The sequence below is a fragment of the Ranitomeya imitator genome, chromosome 3 (assembly GCF_032444005.1).
Source record: "Ranitomeya imitator isolate aRanImi1 chromosome 3, aRanImi1.pri, whole genome shotgun sequence".
Taxonomy (NCBI): domain Eukaryota; kingdom Metazoa; phylum Chordata; class Amphibia; order Anura; family Dendrobatidae; genus Ranitomeya; species Ranitomeya imitator.
This window is the reverse complement of record NC_091284.1, coordinates 414,284,527-414,296,699: the sequence shown is the minus strand read 5'-3', so window position 1 is coordinate 414,296,699 and position 12,173 is coordinate 414,284,527. Positions and strand designations below refer to the sequence as shown.

General features: G+C 41.8%; 1 protein-coding gene across 1 annotated transcript in view; it reads left to right on the top strand.

Moving 5' to 3' along the window:
* Positions 1–12,173, top strand: part of FUCA1 (alpha-L-fucosidase 1) — a 45,292-nt gene extending 33,119 nt beyond the window's left edge. Inside the window, exons 5-8 of the mRNA XM_069757143.1 lie at positions 3,103–3,303; positions 6,553–6,743; positions 6,842–6,941; positions 10,976–12,173. Of these exons, the coding sequence (XP_069613244.1) occupies positions 3,103–3,303; positions 6,553–6,743; positions 6,842–6,941; positions 10,976–11,116 (633 nt within the window). The 3' untranslated portion in view covers positions 11,117–12,173. The remainder of the gene's footprint in view (positions 1–3,102; positions 3,304–6,552; positions 6,744–6,841; positions 6,942–10,975) is intronic.

Genomic DNA, 12,173 nt, shown 5'->3' with positions numbered 1-12,173 from the left:
GTGTGACATGATTTAAGGGCAGAAAAAATAAAAGTTTGAAAATTGCTAAATTTTCTAAATTTTTACCAATTTTTTTTTTTTTTTCATATATAAACACAAGTCATATTGAATAAATTTTACCATGAACATGAAGTGCAATATGTGACAAAAAAACATCTCAGAATCAGTGGGAGCCGTTGAAGCGTTCCATAGTTATTACCATATGTAAAATTACGCTGGTCAGAATTTTAAAATTTGGTCTGGTCAAAATTGGCTCAGCCACCAAGGGGTTAAGGTGCCATCTCCGCTTAGCTAATTAACTTAGTTGTAATAAGAATGGGCACATGCTTAAAGGGAACCTGTCACCCCCAAAATCGAAGATGAGTTAAGCACAATCATCAGGGGCTTATCTACAGCATTCTGGAATTCTGTAGATAAGCCCCCGATGTATCCTGAATGATGAGAAAAAGAGGTTAGACAGGGGCGGTCCCGCTGCGGTCCGGTACGATGGGCGTCGCGCTCCGGTCCGGGGCCTCCCATCTTCATAGGATGGGGTCCTCTTGTCTTCACGCTGCGGCTCCGGCGCAGACGTATTTTGGCTGCCCTGTTGACACAGCAAAGTACTGCAGTGCGCAGGCGCCGGGAAAAGTCAGAGGCCCAAGGTCTGCGAACTGCAGTACTTTGCTCTGCCCTCAACAGGGTAGACAAAGCATGCTTGCGCCGGACCCGCAGCGTGAAGACAAGAAGAGTATGTCATCCTATGAAGATGGGAGGCCCAGGACCGGACCGCGACGCCCATCGGATTGGACCGTCCCCCCCCCAGGTGAGTATACTCTAACCTCTTTCTCTCATTATTCAGGATACATCGGGGGCTTATCTACAGCATTACAGAATGTTGTAGATAAGGTCCCTGATGCTGGTGGGCTTAGCTCATCTTCGATTTTGGGGTGACAGGTTCCCTTTAATACCTAAAGAAAATTATGCCCTGGATGAAAGAGACCACCTGTGGAACATAGCAATGGATTAAAGATAGCAGGTATAATACCTAATCTTAGATGCCGTGATGGAATGAATGCTGTGTCCTCTCCACACTCAACGCAGTTTTACCACTGCTTCATCCGGGGGCGTTTCTATATGACACGTATACCATCAAGTCACCAATAGCGTACCACCATGTCATGCAGTGATTAGCCATGAAGAGAAGGAATATAAACCAGCTCACCCATGATGCATAAGCTGAGTTTCGGGAGCACGGACCCGCTGTGTCCAGACATGTAGAATCCAAGAGAAGAAAATGTTCAGCTTCACCGAATCCGTGAAAAAAGTTTTCTTTATTCACAAACTTAAACATTGAGGATACAAACTTCAGCACGAACCATATGGGTAAGAATCTCAACGCGTTTCTGGAGACTAAGCTCCCTTAATCATGACCATGATTCTTAACCATATGGTTTGTGCTGAAGTTTGTATCCTCCATGTTTAAGTTTGTGAATATAGAAAACTTTTTTCACGGATTCGGTGAAGCTGGACATTTTCTTCTCAGTTAGCCATACCTTCGTTATCAGTGGCGCATAGTGCTCTTGCTCTGTTTCTTGAAGCAAAAGGGACTTCCGGGATAGTACGCGGTGAACCGCGGCTGGAACACATCGCGATCACCTGATTTTGCACTCCTGTAAGTCAGAAGGGACCTGTCTGGCGCACATGCACTCAACTGTAGGTGGCTTCTCTGACCAGATAGGAGAATCCAAGGAAGCAATCAAAGGCTATATAAAAGAGGACAAGGTGTACTGCGGTGACAAACCGAGGAGATGGAGACATATAAGAGAGACTAGATTGTGGCCCGATTCTAACGCATCGGGTATTCTAGAATATGCATGTCCCCGTAGTATATGGACACTGATGATTCCAGAATTCGCGGCAGACTGTGCCCGTCGCTGATTGGTCGAGGCAACCTTTATGACATCAACGTCGCCATGGCAACCATTATGACATCATCGTCGCTGTGCCCGTTGCTGATTGGTCGAGGCCTGGCGGTCTCGACCAATCAGACACAGGATTTCTACGTCCTTTATGACATCATCGTCGCTGTGCCCGTTGCTGATTGGTCGAGGCCTGGCGGCCTCGACCAATCAGAGAGCCGAGATTTCCAGGACAGAAAGACAGACAGAAAGACAGACAGACGGAAAAACCCTTAGGCAATTATATATATAGATGGGCTTGCAAAACAGACCATATATCGCCTCCCCAAGAGTATCCCATAATAGAATTATTGATAATGTAATAGAATATATAAAATGGGGTGTTATGCCAGAACAAGAAAAGGAGGAAACAGTAAAGAGGTAAAAAAAAACAAAGTGCAAGGGATTATGCAGCCACTGGCTGAAAATAAAAATAAGATAAATACAAGTTCTGAAATATGCAATAGATGTCTAAAATGGGAAAACGCATTTAAAAGGATTGTCTCATCTTCAGCAATGAGAGCAAAAGAAAAGGTGCTTGTTTTCATAAGCATAATCCAATTATGCCCATCAATGAAGATGGAAATAACAATTTTTAAGGGGGTTGTCCACTACTAGGACAACCCCTTCTTGATCTAAAATGTTTGACCCCGATAAAATAAAAATGCTTATACTCCCCTCCCGTGCCGGCGCCATTCCAGTGGTATCGACACTCGCGTTCCCATTGCTCTCATGCAGTTGTTGTGACATTTAAACCCGATGCCCAATCAGCGCAGGCGTCACTGTTCCCTCATTTGGATGAATTGAACATGAAGAGGAAATCAGGGCGGCAGCTGATCTGACTTCCTCTTTGTTAAATTTGTCCAAGGCAGGGCCAGAGATGTTAGTCCTGATTGTAACAACTGCACGGTAGCTCCGCGAGAGCGTGTGCCGACACCGCTGGAATGCCGTCTGCATGGAAGGCGAGTATAGGCTTTTTTATTCATATCTGGGCTAAACATTTAGATCAAGAAGAGGTTGTCCTAGTAGTGGGAAACCCCTTTGTTTTGCCTTGTTCATCTTACAAACCCCAAATAACATTGCTTGATTTTTTTATTTTGTCATCTGTTAGTAGAGATCAGAGCAAATAATTTTTTTAATACATTTTGTTTAAAATTAATTTTAGGACAAGGTTTTGGTCAATGATCGTTGGGGAAGTGACTGTTCTTGTCGTCATGGCGGTTACTATAACTGTGCTGATAAATACACTCCTTCTACGCTACCAGACCATAAGTGGGAGAAATGTACTTCCGTAGATCACAACTCTTGGGGCTACAGACGCAATATGCAATTGAATCAACTGATGGATGAAGGAAATATAATTTCGGTGAGTGAAAACAAGTGTCTGGGGCACTTCTTACTGATCTTACACTGTGACTGTGAAGGTGCTCTGTTGATAATTGTGATTAATTGCACAAGGCAGATTTATAAAATGTGATGGAAATGATGTTTACTTTTCCTTACAGACGAGAGAAGGAGCCGTACCCAGCAGCATATCGGGGGTTCGGGAAGGGGGTCGATTGTTCACAACATTAAAGACACATTTTTCTAGATGGCTTGCTTTAGCAAGTTTTGTGAACAATAGAGTTACTTTGCTGTTTCTAAAGTCTGAAGATTTAATTCTAGGGAAACTGCCAGCAGGTTTTTCCCATTTAAACTACAGCCAGCACCTGTACACCCTTATATATAGCATTCTAGAATACTGTATACAAGTCCCCAATGCACTCTGCATCAGGGGTGTCAAACTGCATTCCTCGAGGGCTGCAAACAGGCCATGTTTTCAGGATTTCCTTGTACTGCACAGGTGATAATTTAACCACCTACACAAATAATGAGTTGGTGATTTTCTATACTCTTCTACGCCATGGTCCAGTCTGATGAGTGTTGCTGATCTTGACTTTGAGCCTCCGCTTTTCTTATAAGTGCCGTCCTCCTTCTTGCTTCATGTGGATGATACATCCTACCGTCATCCACACAGTGTCCCCCATCGTGCTCCTTTTTCTCTGCCCTTGGGAAGGAGGACAGCACTGTAAGAAGACAGGAAGTGCCAGAACAAGTTCAGTGATGGCCTCGGACTCTACTGCACCGTAAGTGAGTATAGTAAAAGCTATTTTTTTGTGTTGTGCAGAAAGTATTGTGGACTAGAATGCTGTATATAAGGGCTTGCAGTTGCTGGCCATTTTTTATATGGGAAAAACCTGATGACAGATTTCCTTTAACTCCATCCTGACGGCCACAATACATTTACGGCACACCAGGAAATTAGTTTGCCATTACATAAGCCATCTTTGAAGAAGAATAGATACTATTAGCAGTGGCTGTCTGCTGTATATTATAGCAGACACCCTGCTGCAATCAGTAGGCCTATACTTCACTTGGTTCCTCCTCTGCCCAGGAGATGTGATATGATCAGACCATGTTCCTGCACGGTCAGACATGGCCATTACACAGTACACAGCAGGGCACATTTATAAGATTATCTCGGCACAGGAACATTTTTTTTTTTTGTACAATACATGTTTTTGCGGGAATATCTATTAATATGTACTGTGTTCATGGGACAACCCCTTGAAAGTCTCTTCAAAACATTTTATAAAAATAGACAACATAAACCCCTACCACTCTGTAAAAGAAAAAAAAAATCGCCACATCTGGAATAGATTTCTTAAAGTGCGCCGCTGCAGTGGAAATAGTCATACATGAAGCAGAAAGAAGATTGTGTAATGCTAACCAGGGAGAGCAATGAGTCAAATAATACACCTGTAGCAAAGCTACACCACCCCCTAGAATACAGAACAAATTGAATAAACCCCTAAAGGGACAGAGGACAGTATAGTGCCTTTTAGCTTCCTCCCCTGAGTGGGAGGTCAACATGTGCTATCAGCGGACCAGCTATCCCTGTCCATCAGCTACAACAATCCCATTCAGAACCTAACTAACTCTCTGAAAGCCATACTGGATGCCTCAATCCATAAAGCACACAGTTTCTAGAATTTTGCAATGGCACCAATATAGCACACACTCCCTTCTCCAGAGTTAATCTCCGGTTTCTTATTACTAAATTCTTGTATGGTCAGACCCTTCTCCTCTATCCAGTGTTGTGCGAACCGCTTTCTTGCCATAGAAAGCATCCTTGTCACTGCAGTCTTTCACGGTTCGTTCATTTCTAAGTCCTCCACATACCCCAGACTACACTCTAATGGCGTGATGGGAATATTTACAGTACATACATCCCAAAACCTCTGTAGGTCAGGACAGGTCCACATCATGCTGCTCAAATTCGCAGATTGTGACTTTATTCTACAATATAGGAAACGCCAAAATCCGTCCGTTTACACTGTGCTAGCCAAAAGATAGTGAAACAGAAATACACAATTCCAAAACTATCATAAAATTGTATTTTATTAAATTCTCTAAAACACCAAAATAATTGATAAATTACAAGAACACCTTAAACCAAATAACCTCAGATGTGAGGGACACAATGGGCTACAAGCCTGTTTAGACACACTATTAACAAATTATCAAAGTTACTGGGAATAGTCTACAAACACTAAGGCCACGTTCACACTATCAGTATTTGGTCAGTATTTTACATCAGTATTTGTAAGCTAAAACCAGCAGTGGGTGATAAATACAGAAGTGGTGCATATGTTTCTATTATACTTTCCCTCTAATTGTTCCACTCCTGGTTTTGGCTTACAAATACTGAAGTAAAATACTGACAAAATACTGCTAGTGTGACGGCAGCCCAATATGGGAGACAAAAAAAGTGACCTGGCAAAAATAGAGGAGTATTTAACAACTAACCAATACCGATGTGCATGACCTGGCAATATCCATAGTTTCTCATGCTAAAGTATCAAAGTGCTCATAATCCTCACATGCCACTGCAAAATTAGAACTTTCTAAATATAGATATGTAGACTAAACGATCCCAATTATACTTACAATGTGTGGGGCTGGTGCCGTGTCCCTCCACCCCCGACGTGCGTTTCGTCCACACTTCACGGGGCGTCTGAAGAAGGGTGGAGGGACACTAATTTTGTGACTAAACTACGTCACTGGTCAAAATTTGTGACACTGTCCTTATGTCTGTTGTTCACCAATTAAATCCCTCTTACGGTATGTTCCCACGTCTAGCAGTGATCACTTAGGACGAATCCAGCAGTAATCTGTTGGCAGATACAACTTTGTAGTGTGTTTTTAAATAACTGATCTCTGCTGTATATATATATACATATATAACGGATATATATGTTCATTTGTAACGGATCCCATTTTTGCTTACTGGATCCATTGCTGCAGGATCCGTTCTAACTGACATGGACATGTGAACATAGCCTTTCACAATGAGTAGGCTAGTTTGTGGAATTTGTACCATGGAGTTATTGTAAAAGAGAAAACTCTGGTCCGGTGTTCTGGATTTGTTTCTGTTTGGCATTTTAGTAAATGTGACTCTGAAGTGACATGACTGTAATTGAAATCTGACCCTGTTGTAAAAACTGACATCATTGATTTCTAATATCAGTGATGGCTCTTTATTTGTCTGCTGTTTCTTTTAAATATCCTTCAGGAATTAGTGGAGACTGTGAGCTTTGGAGGAAATTATCTTTTAAATGTGGGACCCAGCAAAGAGGGCTTGATCATGCCAATTTTCCAAGAGAGACTTCGAAATGTTGGGAAATGGCTGAGCATCAATGGAGAGGCAATTTATGCTACTAAACCCTGGAGAGTGCAGAAAGAAAACATTACTTCCAATGTCTGGTAAGTTCTGTCATTCTTAAAAGTAGAAGAAGAGGATTGTGAGTGCGTGATTCCAAACGTGACATATATGTAACACTTATTGTTCCTGTTCTTTTCAGGTTTACTGCTAAAGAGTCATTTGTTTATGCCACTTTCTTAAAATGGCCTGAGAGTAATATTCTAAAACTACAGTCTCCTAAATCCACCCCAAGTACTAATGTGAGTATCTTTTAAAAGGAAATTTGAAATATTGATAAAATCCTATAGCACCAATCTTTCCAACTATTTTGTAGACAAAATCTGAATGGCATTAGATGTGAGTGTTAATCAGACATAGAGATAAATATAGAGGGTCCTATTTCAGTTTAATTTTCCCTTCAGACAGCAGAAAAGCTAGAATCAGCTCTGGCTATTTGTTAACCTTTTTTTTATTATTATATATTTTTTTTTGTTTTCAGTATAATTACATACATTGCTCTGTCTGGCAATAGAGTCCTAACAGACATGTTATACCTTTTGAAGTGTTTCTGGCATTAAAAGGGTTGTCCAGTCCAAATTGATACGTCTGCAGTCACTGTGTGACTGCAGACTTATGAACCGAATGCGCTGTGGACATTCGCCGGTTTCTGAGTCTGTGTGTATAAGTTACCGTTGTAAGGGGCGAGGCTGCGCCCTCTAGTCTGCCGCACCCACTGGTCGGATGCGACACTAGTCGAAGCACAACCTCGCTCAATTCAAGTGTGTGAAGTGAGGCCGCACCCTCTGCCCGTTGGTATGTATAACTCATACATATCCACTGGTGCCGGGTTAGAAACCGTGTAAATGTGTGTAGTGGAGGGATTCAGAAGTCTTCAGTCCCTCTGTGTGACTGCAGACATCGATTTGGACCAGACAACCCCTTTAATATGATGTAAATAGGGCCTAAATGATCGTTTACAAAGATCAACTCACAGCTCTAAAAGATGCCAGTCGGTAAACCTTTACCGATCAGCAGTCATTTAATAGTCTTTACATATAAAGTAAACGATTTGCACTGAGCGATCTGTAGTAGACCGCTCAGTGCCCATGGGCTGCCATGCTTCTCAGCAGTGCGAGTTCTGTTTTACACAGTAAGATGCACAACTGAGAACAATTATTTAACCCCTTACCGGCATCGGACGTACTATACCGTCCGATGCCGGCTCCCCTGCTTTGATGCAGGGCTCCGCGGTGAGCCCGCACCAAAGCCGGGACATGTCAGCTGTTTTGAACAGCTGACATGTGCCCGTAATAGGCGCGGGCAGAATCGCGATCTGCCCGCACCTATTAACTAGTTAAATGCCGCTGTCAAACGCAGACAGCGGCATTTAACTACCGCTTCCGGCCGGGCGGCCGGAAATGACGTCATCGCCGACCCCCGTCACATGTCCGGGGGTCGGCGATGCGTCTCCATTGTAGCCATAGAGGTCCTTGAGACCTCTATGGTTACTGATTGCCCGTCGCTGTGAGCGCCACCCTGTGGTCGGCGCTCACAGCACACGTGCAATTCTGCTACATAGCAGCAATCAGCAGATCGCTGCTATGTAGCAGAGCCGATCGTGCTGTCCCTGCTTCTAGCCTCCCATGGAGGCTATTGAAGCATGGCAAAAGTTAAAAAAAAAAGTTTAAAAAAATGTGAAAAAAATAAAAAAAACATAAAAGTTTAAATCACCCCCCTTTCGCCCCAATCAAAATAAATCAATAAAAAAAATATCAAATCTACGCATATTTGGTATCGCCGCGCTCAGAATTGCCCGATCTATCAAATAAAAAAAAGTATTAACCTGATCGCTAAACAGCGTAGCGGGAAAAAAACTCGAAACGCCAGAATTACGTTTTTTTGGTCGCCGCGACATTGCATTAAAATGCAATAACGGGCGATCAAAAGAACGTATCTGCACCGAAATGCTATCATTAAAAACGTCATCTCGGCACGCAAAAAATAAGCCCTCAACCGACCCCAGATCACGAAAAATGGAGACGCTACGAGTATCGGAAAATGGCGCAATTTTTTTTTTTTTTTTTTTAGCAAAGTTTGGAATTTTTTTTCACCACTTAGATAAAAAATAACCTAGTCATGTTTGGTGTCTATGAACTCGTAATGACCTGGAGAATCATAATGGCAGGTCATTTTTAGCATTTAGTGAACCTAGCAAAAAAGCCAAACAAAAAACCAATGTGGGATTGCACTTTTTTTGCAATTTCACCGCACTTGGAATTTTTTTCCCGTTTTCTAGTACACGACATGCTAAAACCAATGATGTCGTTCAAAAGTACAACTCGTCCCGCAAAAAATAAGCCCTCACATGGCCAAATTGACGGAAAAATAAAAAAGTTATGGCTCTGGGAAGGAGGGGAGCGAAAAACGAACACGGAAAAACGAAAAATCCCCTGGTCATGAAGGGGTTAAAGAAGTTTTCCACTACTTAGCCAACTTCTTGTCAAACATCACACTTAGATCCCATAAAATAATAAATCCTGTACTCTCCTCCTATGATAGTTCCGTTCCCGTGTTGTTGGCAGTTGCTCTCCTCGGGGCTCTCTTGCGGTGTTGTGACGTTGGTGCCCAATCAGCGCTGGCATCCCCATGTTTGTATATTGGTCACATAATGTATTTGTGTACCTGTACATTAGTTTAATACTTAAAGGGAACCTGTCAGCAGAATTGTGCACAGTAACCTACAGACAATGTCAGGTTGGAGCCGTTATACTGAATAAAATCATGTCTTGTGGTTGTTTTAATCTTTATTTTCCGGTTTGAGATAATGCTATGCTCTTGCTTCGGGGTGGCCTGTGTGTGTGTGGGGGGTCTTCATGTGGTGCCCTGCTTATGTATTCATGTGTATGGCTTCTGACAGGTCACTGATCCCTCAGTGATCTGCTGCCCCCTAGTTTACTTAATGAATTATATAGAATTATAATGCATTGGGGAAACAAAAAAATCACGTTCTTCAGGAAGGCGTCGTTGCTCCAGTATGTATGTGTATATATATATATGTGTATATATATATATATATATATATATATATATATATATATATATATATATATATATATATATATATATATATATATATATATATAATTAGTTCATTATGCAAAATAGAGGGCAGGTCATTGTGGGATTAGTGACCTGTCAGGAGCCATACTGATGAATACCAAATCAGAGCACCACATGAAGACCCCCTCACCCCCCGCAAGCCCGTCCCAAAGCACAAACATATCATTAACTCAAAACTGAAAATAAAGATTAAACAACCACAAGACGGATTTCATCAACCAAGGTATCATTTTAATGCGTATCAAGCTGTGTGCCCAAGTTGTGGTTTTTATGTGTTTCCGCTGTGTTTTTTGCCTCAGCGGAAATGCTTAAAAAGCGCTTAAAACCGTATTCCCATGCAATCCTATGGGATTCCGCAGTTGCTACGCCCATGCTGCGGATTGTCCCGCTGCAGAATCGTGTAGCGGTAAAATTTGCAGCATATTCATTATTTCTGCGGAATCGCAGCGATTCCACGGTCATAGGATTGCATTGAAACGCTCACTTTACGCATGTGGCTATGCCCACCTTGCGTAAAGTGAGCGCTTCATGTGCAGTTGGTACCCAGGATCTGGACGAGAGGAGACTTTCCTCCAGGTCCTGGGTACAATATTCTTGTAAAAAAAAAAATTAAAAATATGGTTATTCTGACTTCCGACTGCCCCCGATCTCCTCAGCGGTGCACATGGCGGCTTCCGTTCCCAGGGATGCATTGCGCGAATCACCTGAGATGATGTGGGGGTCACGCAACGTCTCAAAGGTCCTGCGCCCAAAGCATCCCTGAGAACGGAACGAACCGGGAGCGCCGCTGAGAAGATCGGGGGCCATCGGAAGGTGAGAATAACCATATTTTTTATTATTTTAATTATTTTTAACAAGTGTGACCAACCTGTCAATCACTTTTCCAAGCGATGCTTCAAATCGCTTGTAAAGCGCAAGCATTCTGCAAGCTAAAAACGCTTGTGTTTTGCGGGAAAATGCATACGAATTCCGCATGTGTTTTACATGCGGCAGGGATTTGCGGAAATGCTGCGGACATTTCCGCAATGTGGGCACATAACCTCATAGCACTAACCTGACACTGTCTGTAGATTTCATGTGCACAATAATGTGACAAGTTACCTTTCATGTGTGTGTGGCCCTATTTTTTTTTTTTTTTTAAATGTAATATATTGATAGATTTCTCCGCCTGCAGGTGACAATGTTAGGTCTCACTGGGACACTGCCCTGGAAAAATGATCCAGAACTTGGTCTACTTGTGCAGCTACCAACCATCCCTCCTGGAGTCTTCCCTGTGGAATATGGCTGGAGTCTGAAATTAGAAGGTGTAAACTAAAGTCGATAAGAAGTTGGAGAAAGGGCCAAGAAAAAAAATATCTGTTTTAAAGTTAATTTCATTCAATTTGATGAAATTGTCCCATTGGTGAAGATCTTGCTGTATGTGCTGATCTGAGGATATGTTGAATAGGTCAGGGTTGGCACTTCACACTTCTGTGAGTTTTTATAATGTTGGTGTCTTCATATCTAGGGGTTCTCTTTTCATCTGTCAGGTGATTAAGTCTAAAATGCTTGAGGGCCCTGCCTTCTAAGCAGGATCTGGTTTTTGACTGGAGCCACCTACTGTACGTATCATATATGCATTAATCTGGTTTAGGCTGTCAGAATTTCAGACCAAATGTGAATTGCACTATACAACCAGTTTATATTTTCTATCTTTTATTGCTAATTGCACTTACTCTACACATCTGTTCATATGACAGTGCCTTGTAATGTAACGGCATGTTGCCGTGAGAATGTTGAGCACATTTGGATAGTGACTGATTAGGCTACCCCTCATAGTTATGAATCAGTAATCTAGTACCTAGCTTTCATACCTGAACACTTTTAGCCAGTATAGTGATTATCTACAATTTTAAGTACGGTAATTGGCTTGTAAACTTTGGAGGCTGTGTACTCGGTAAGCTGTCGGTTGGAAAACCGGACTAGATCTATTTAGCGGAAAAGAAAACAATTTTTCTGATGCAAACTGGTTTATGTGGATGCAGCCTTGTGTGATAGATGGACACACTTTAATCTTTTGGACATTAACAGTCGGAAAGAATAAGTGGCAATTGCTTTTCTTTCATTTGAATTGGTTTACAGATTTACTTTTTTGTAATCAAATTCCTAGACCTCTTTTATATTTTGTCTTCAATGATGCTTTATTTATTTTCTATTGTAATTAAATGATTTACTCACTTTTGTACTTGATTTTTCTTGCATATTTGTCACACTGAATGAGTAGTTGGTACTGCCATATTCATACTGACCCAAAGAATAAAGTTTAATATTTTTCTACGTTTTAAATTTTGTGCTATTCGTCACACTGTGCAAATAAACTGTGGCAGAATTAA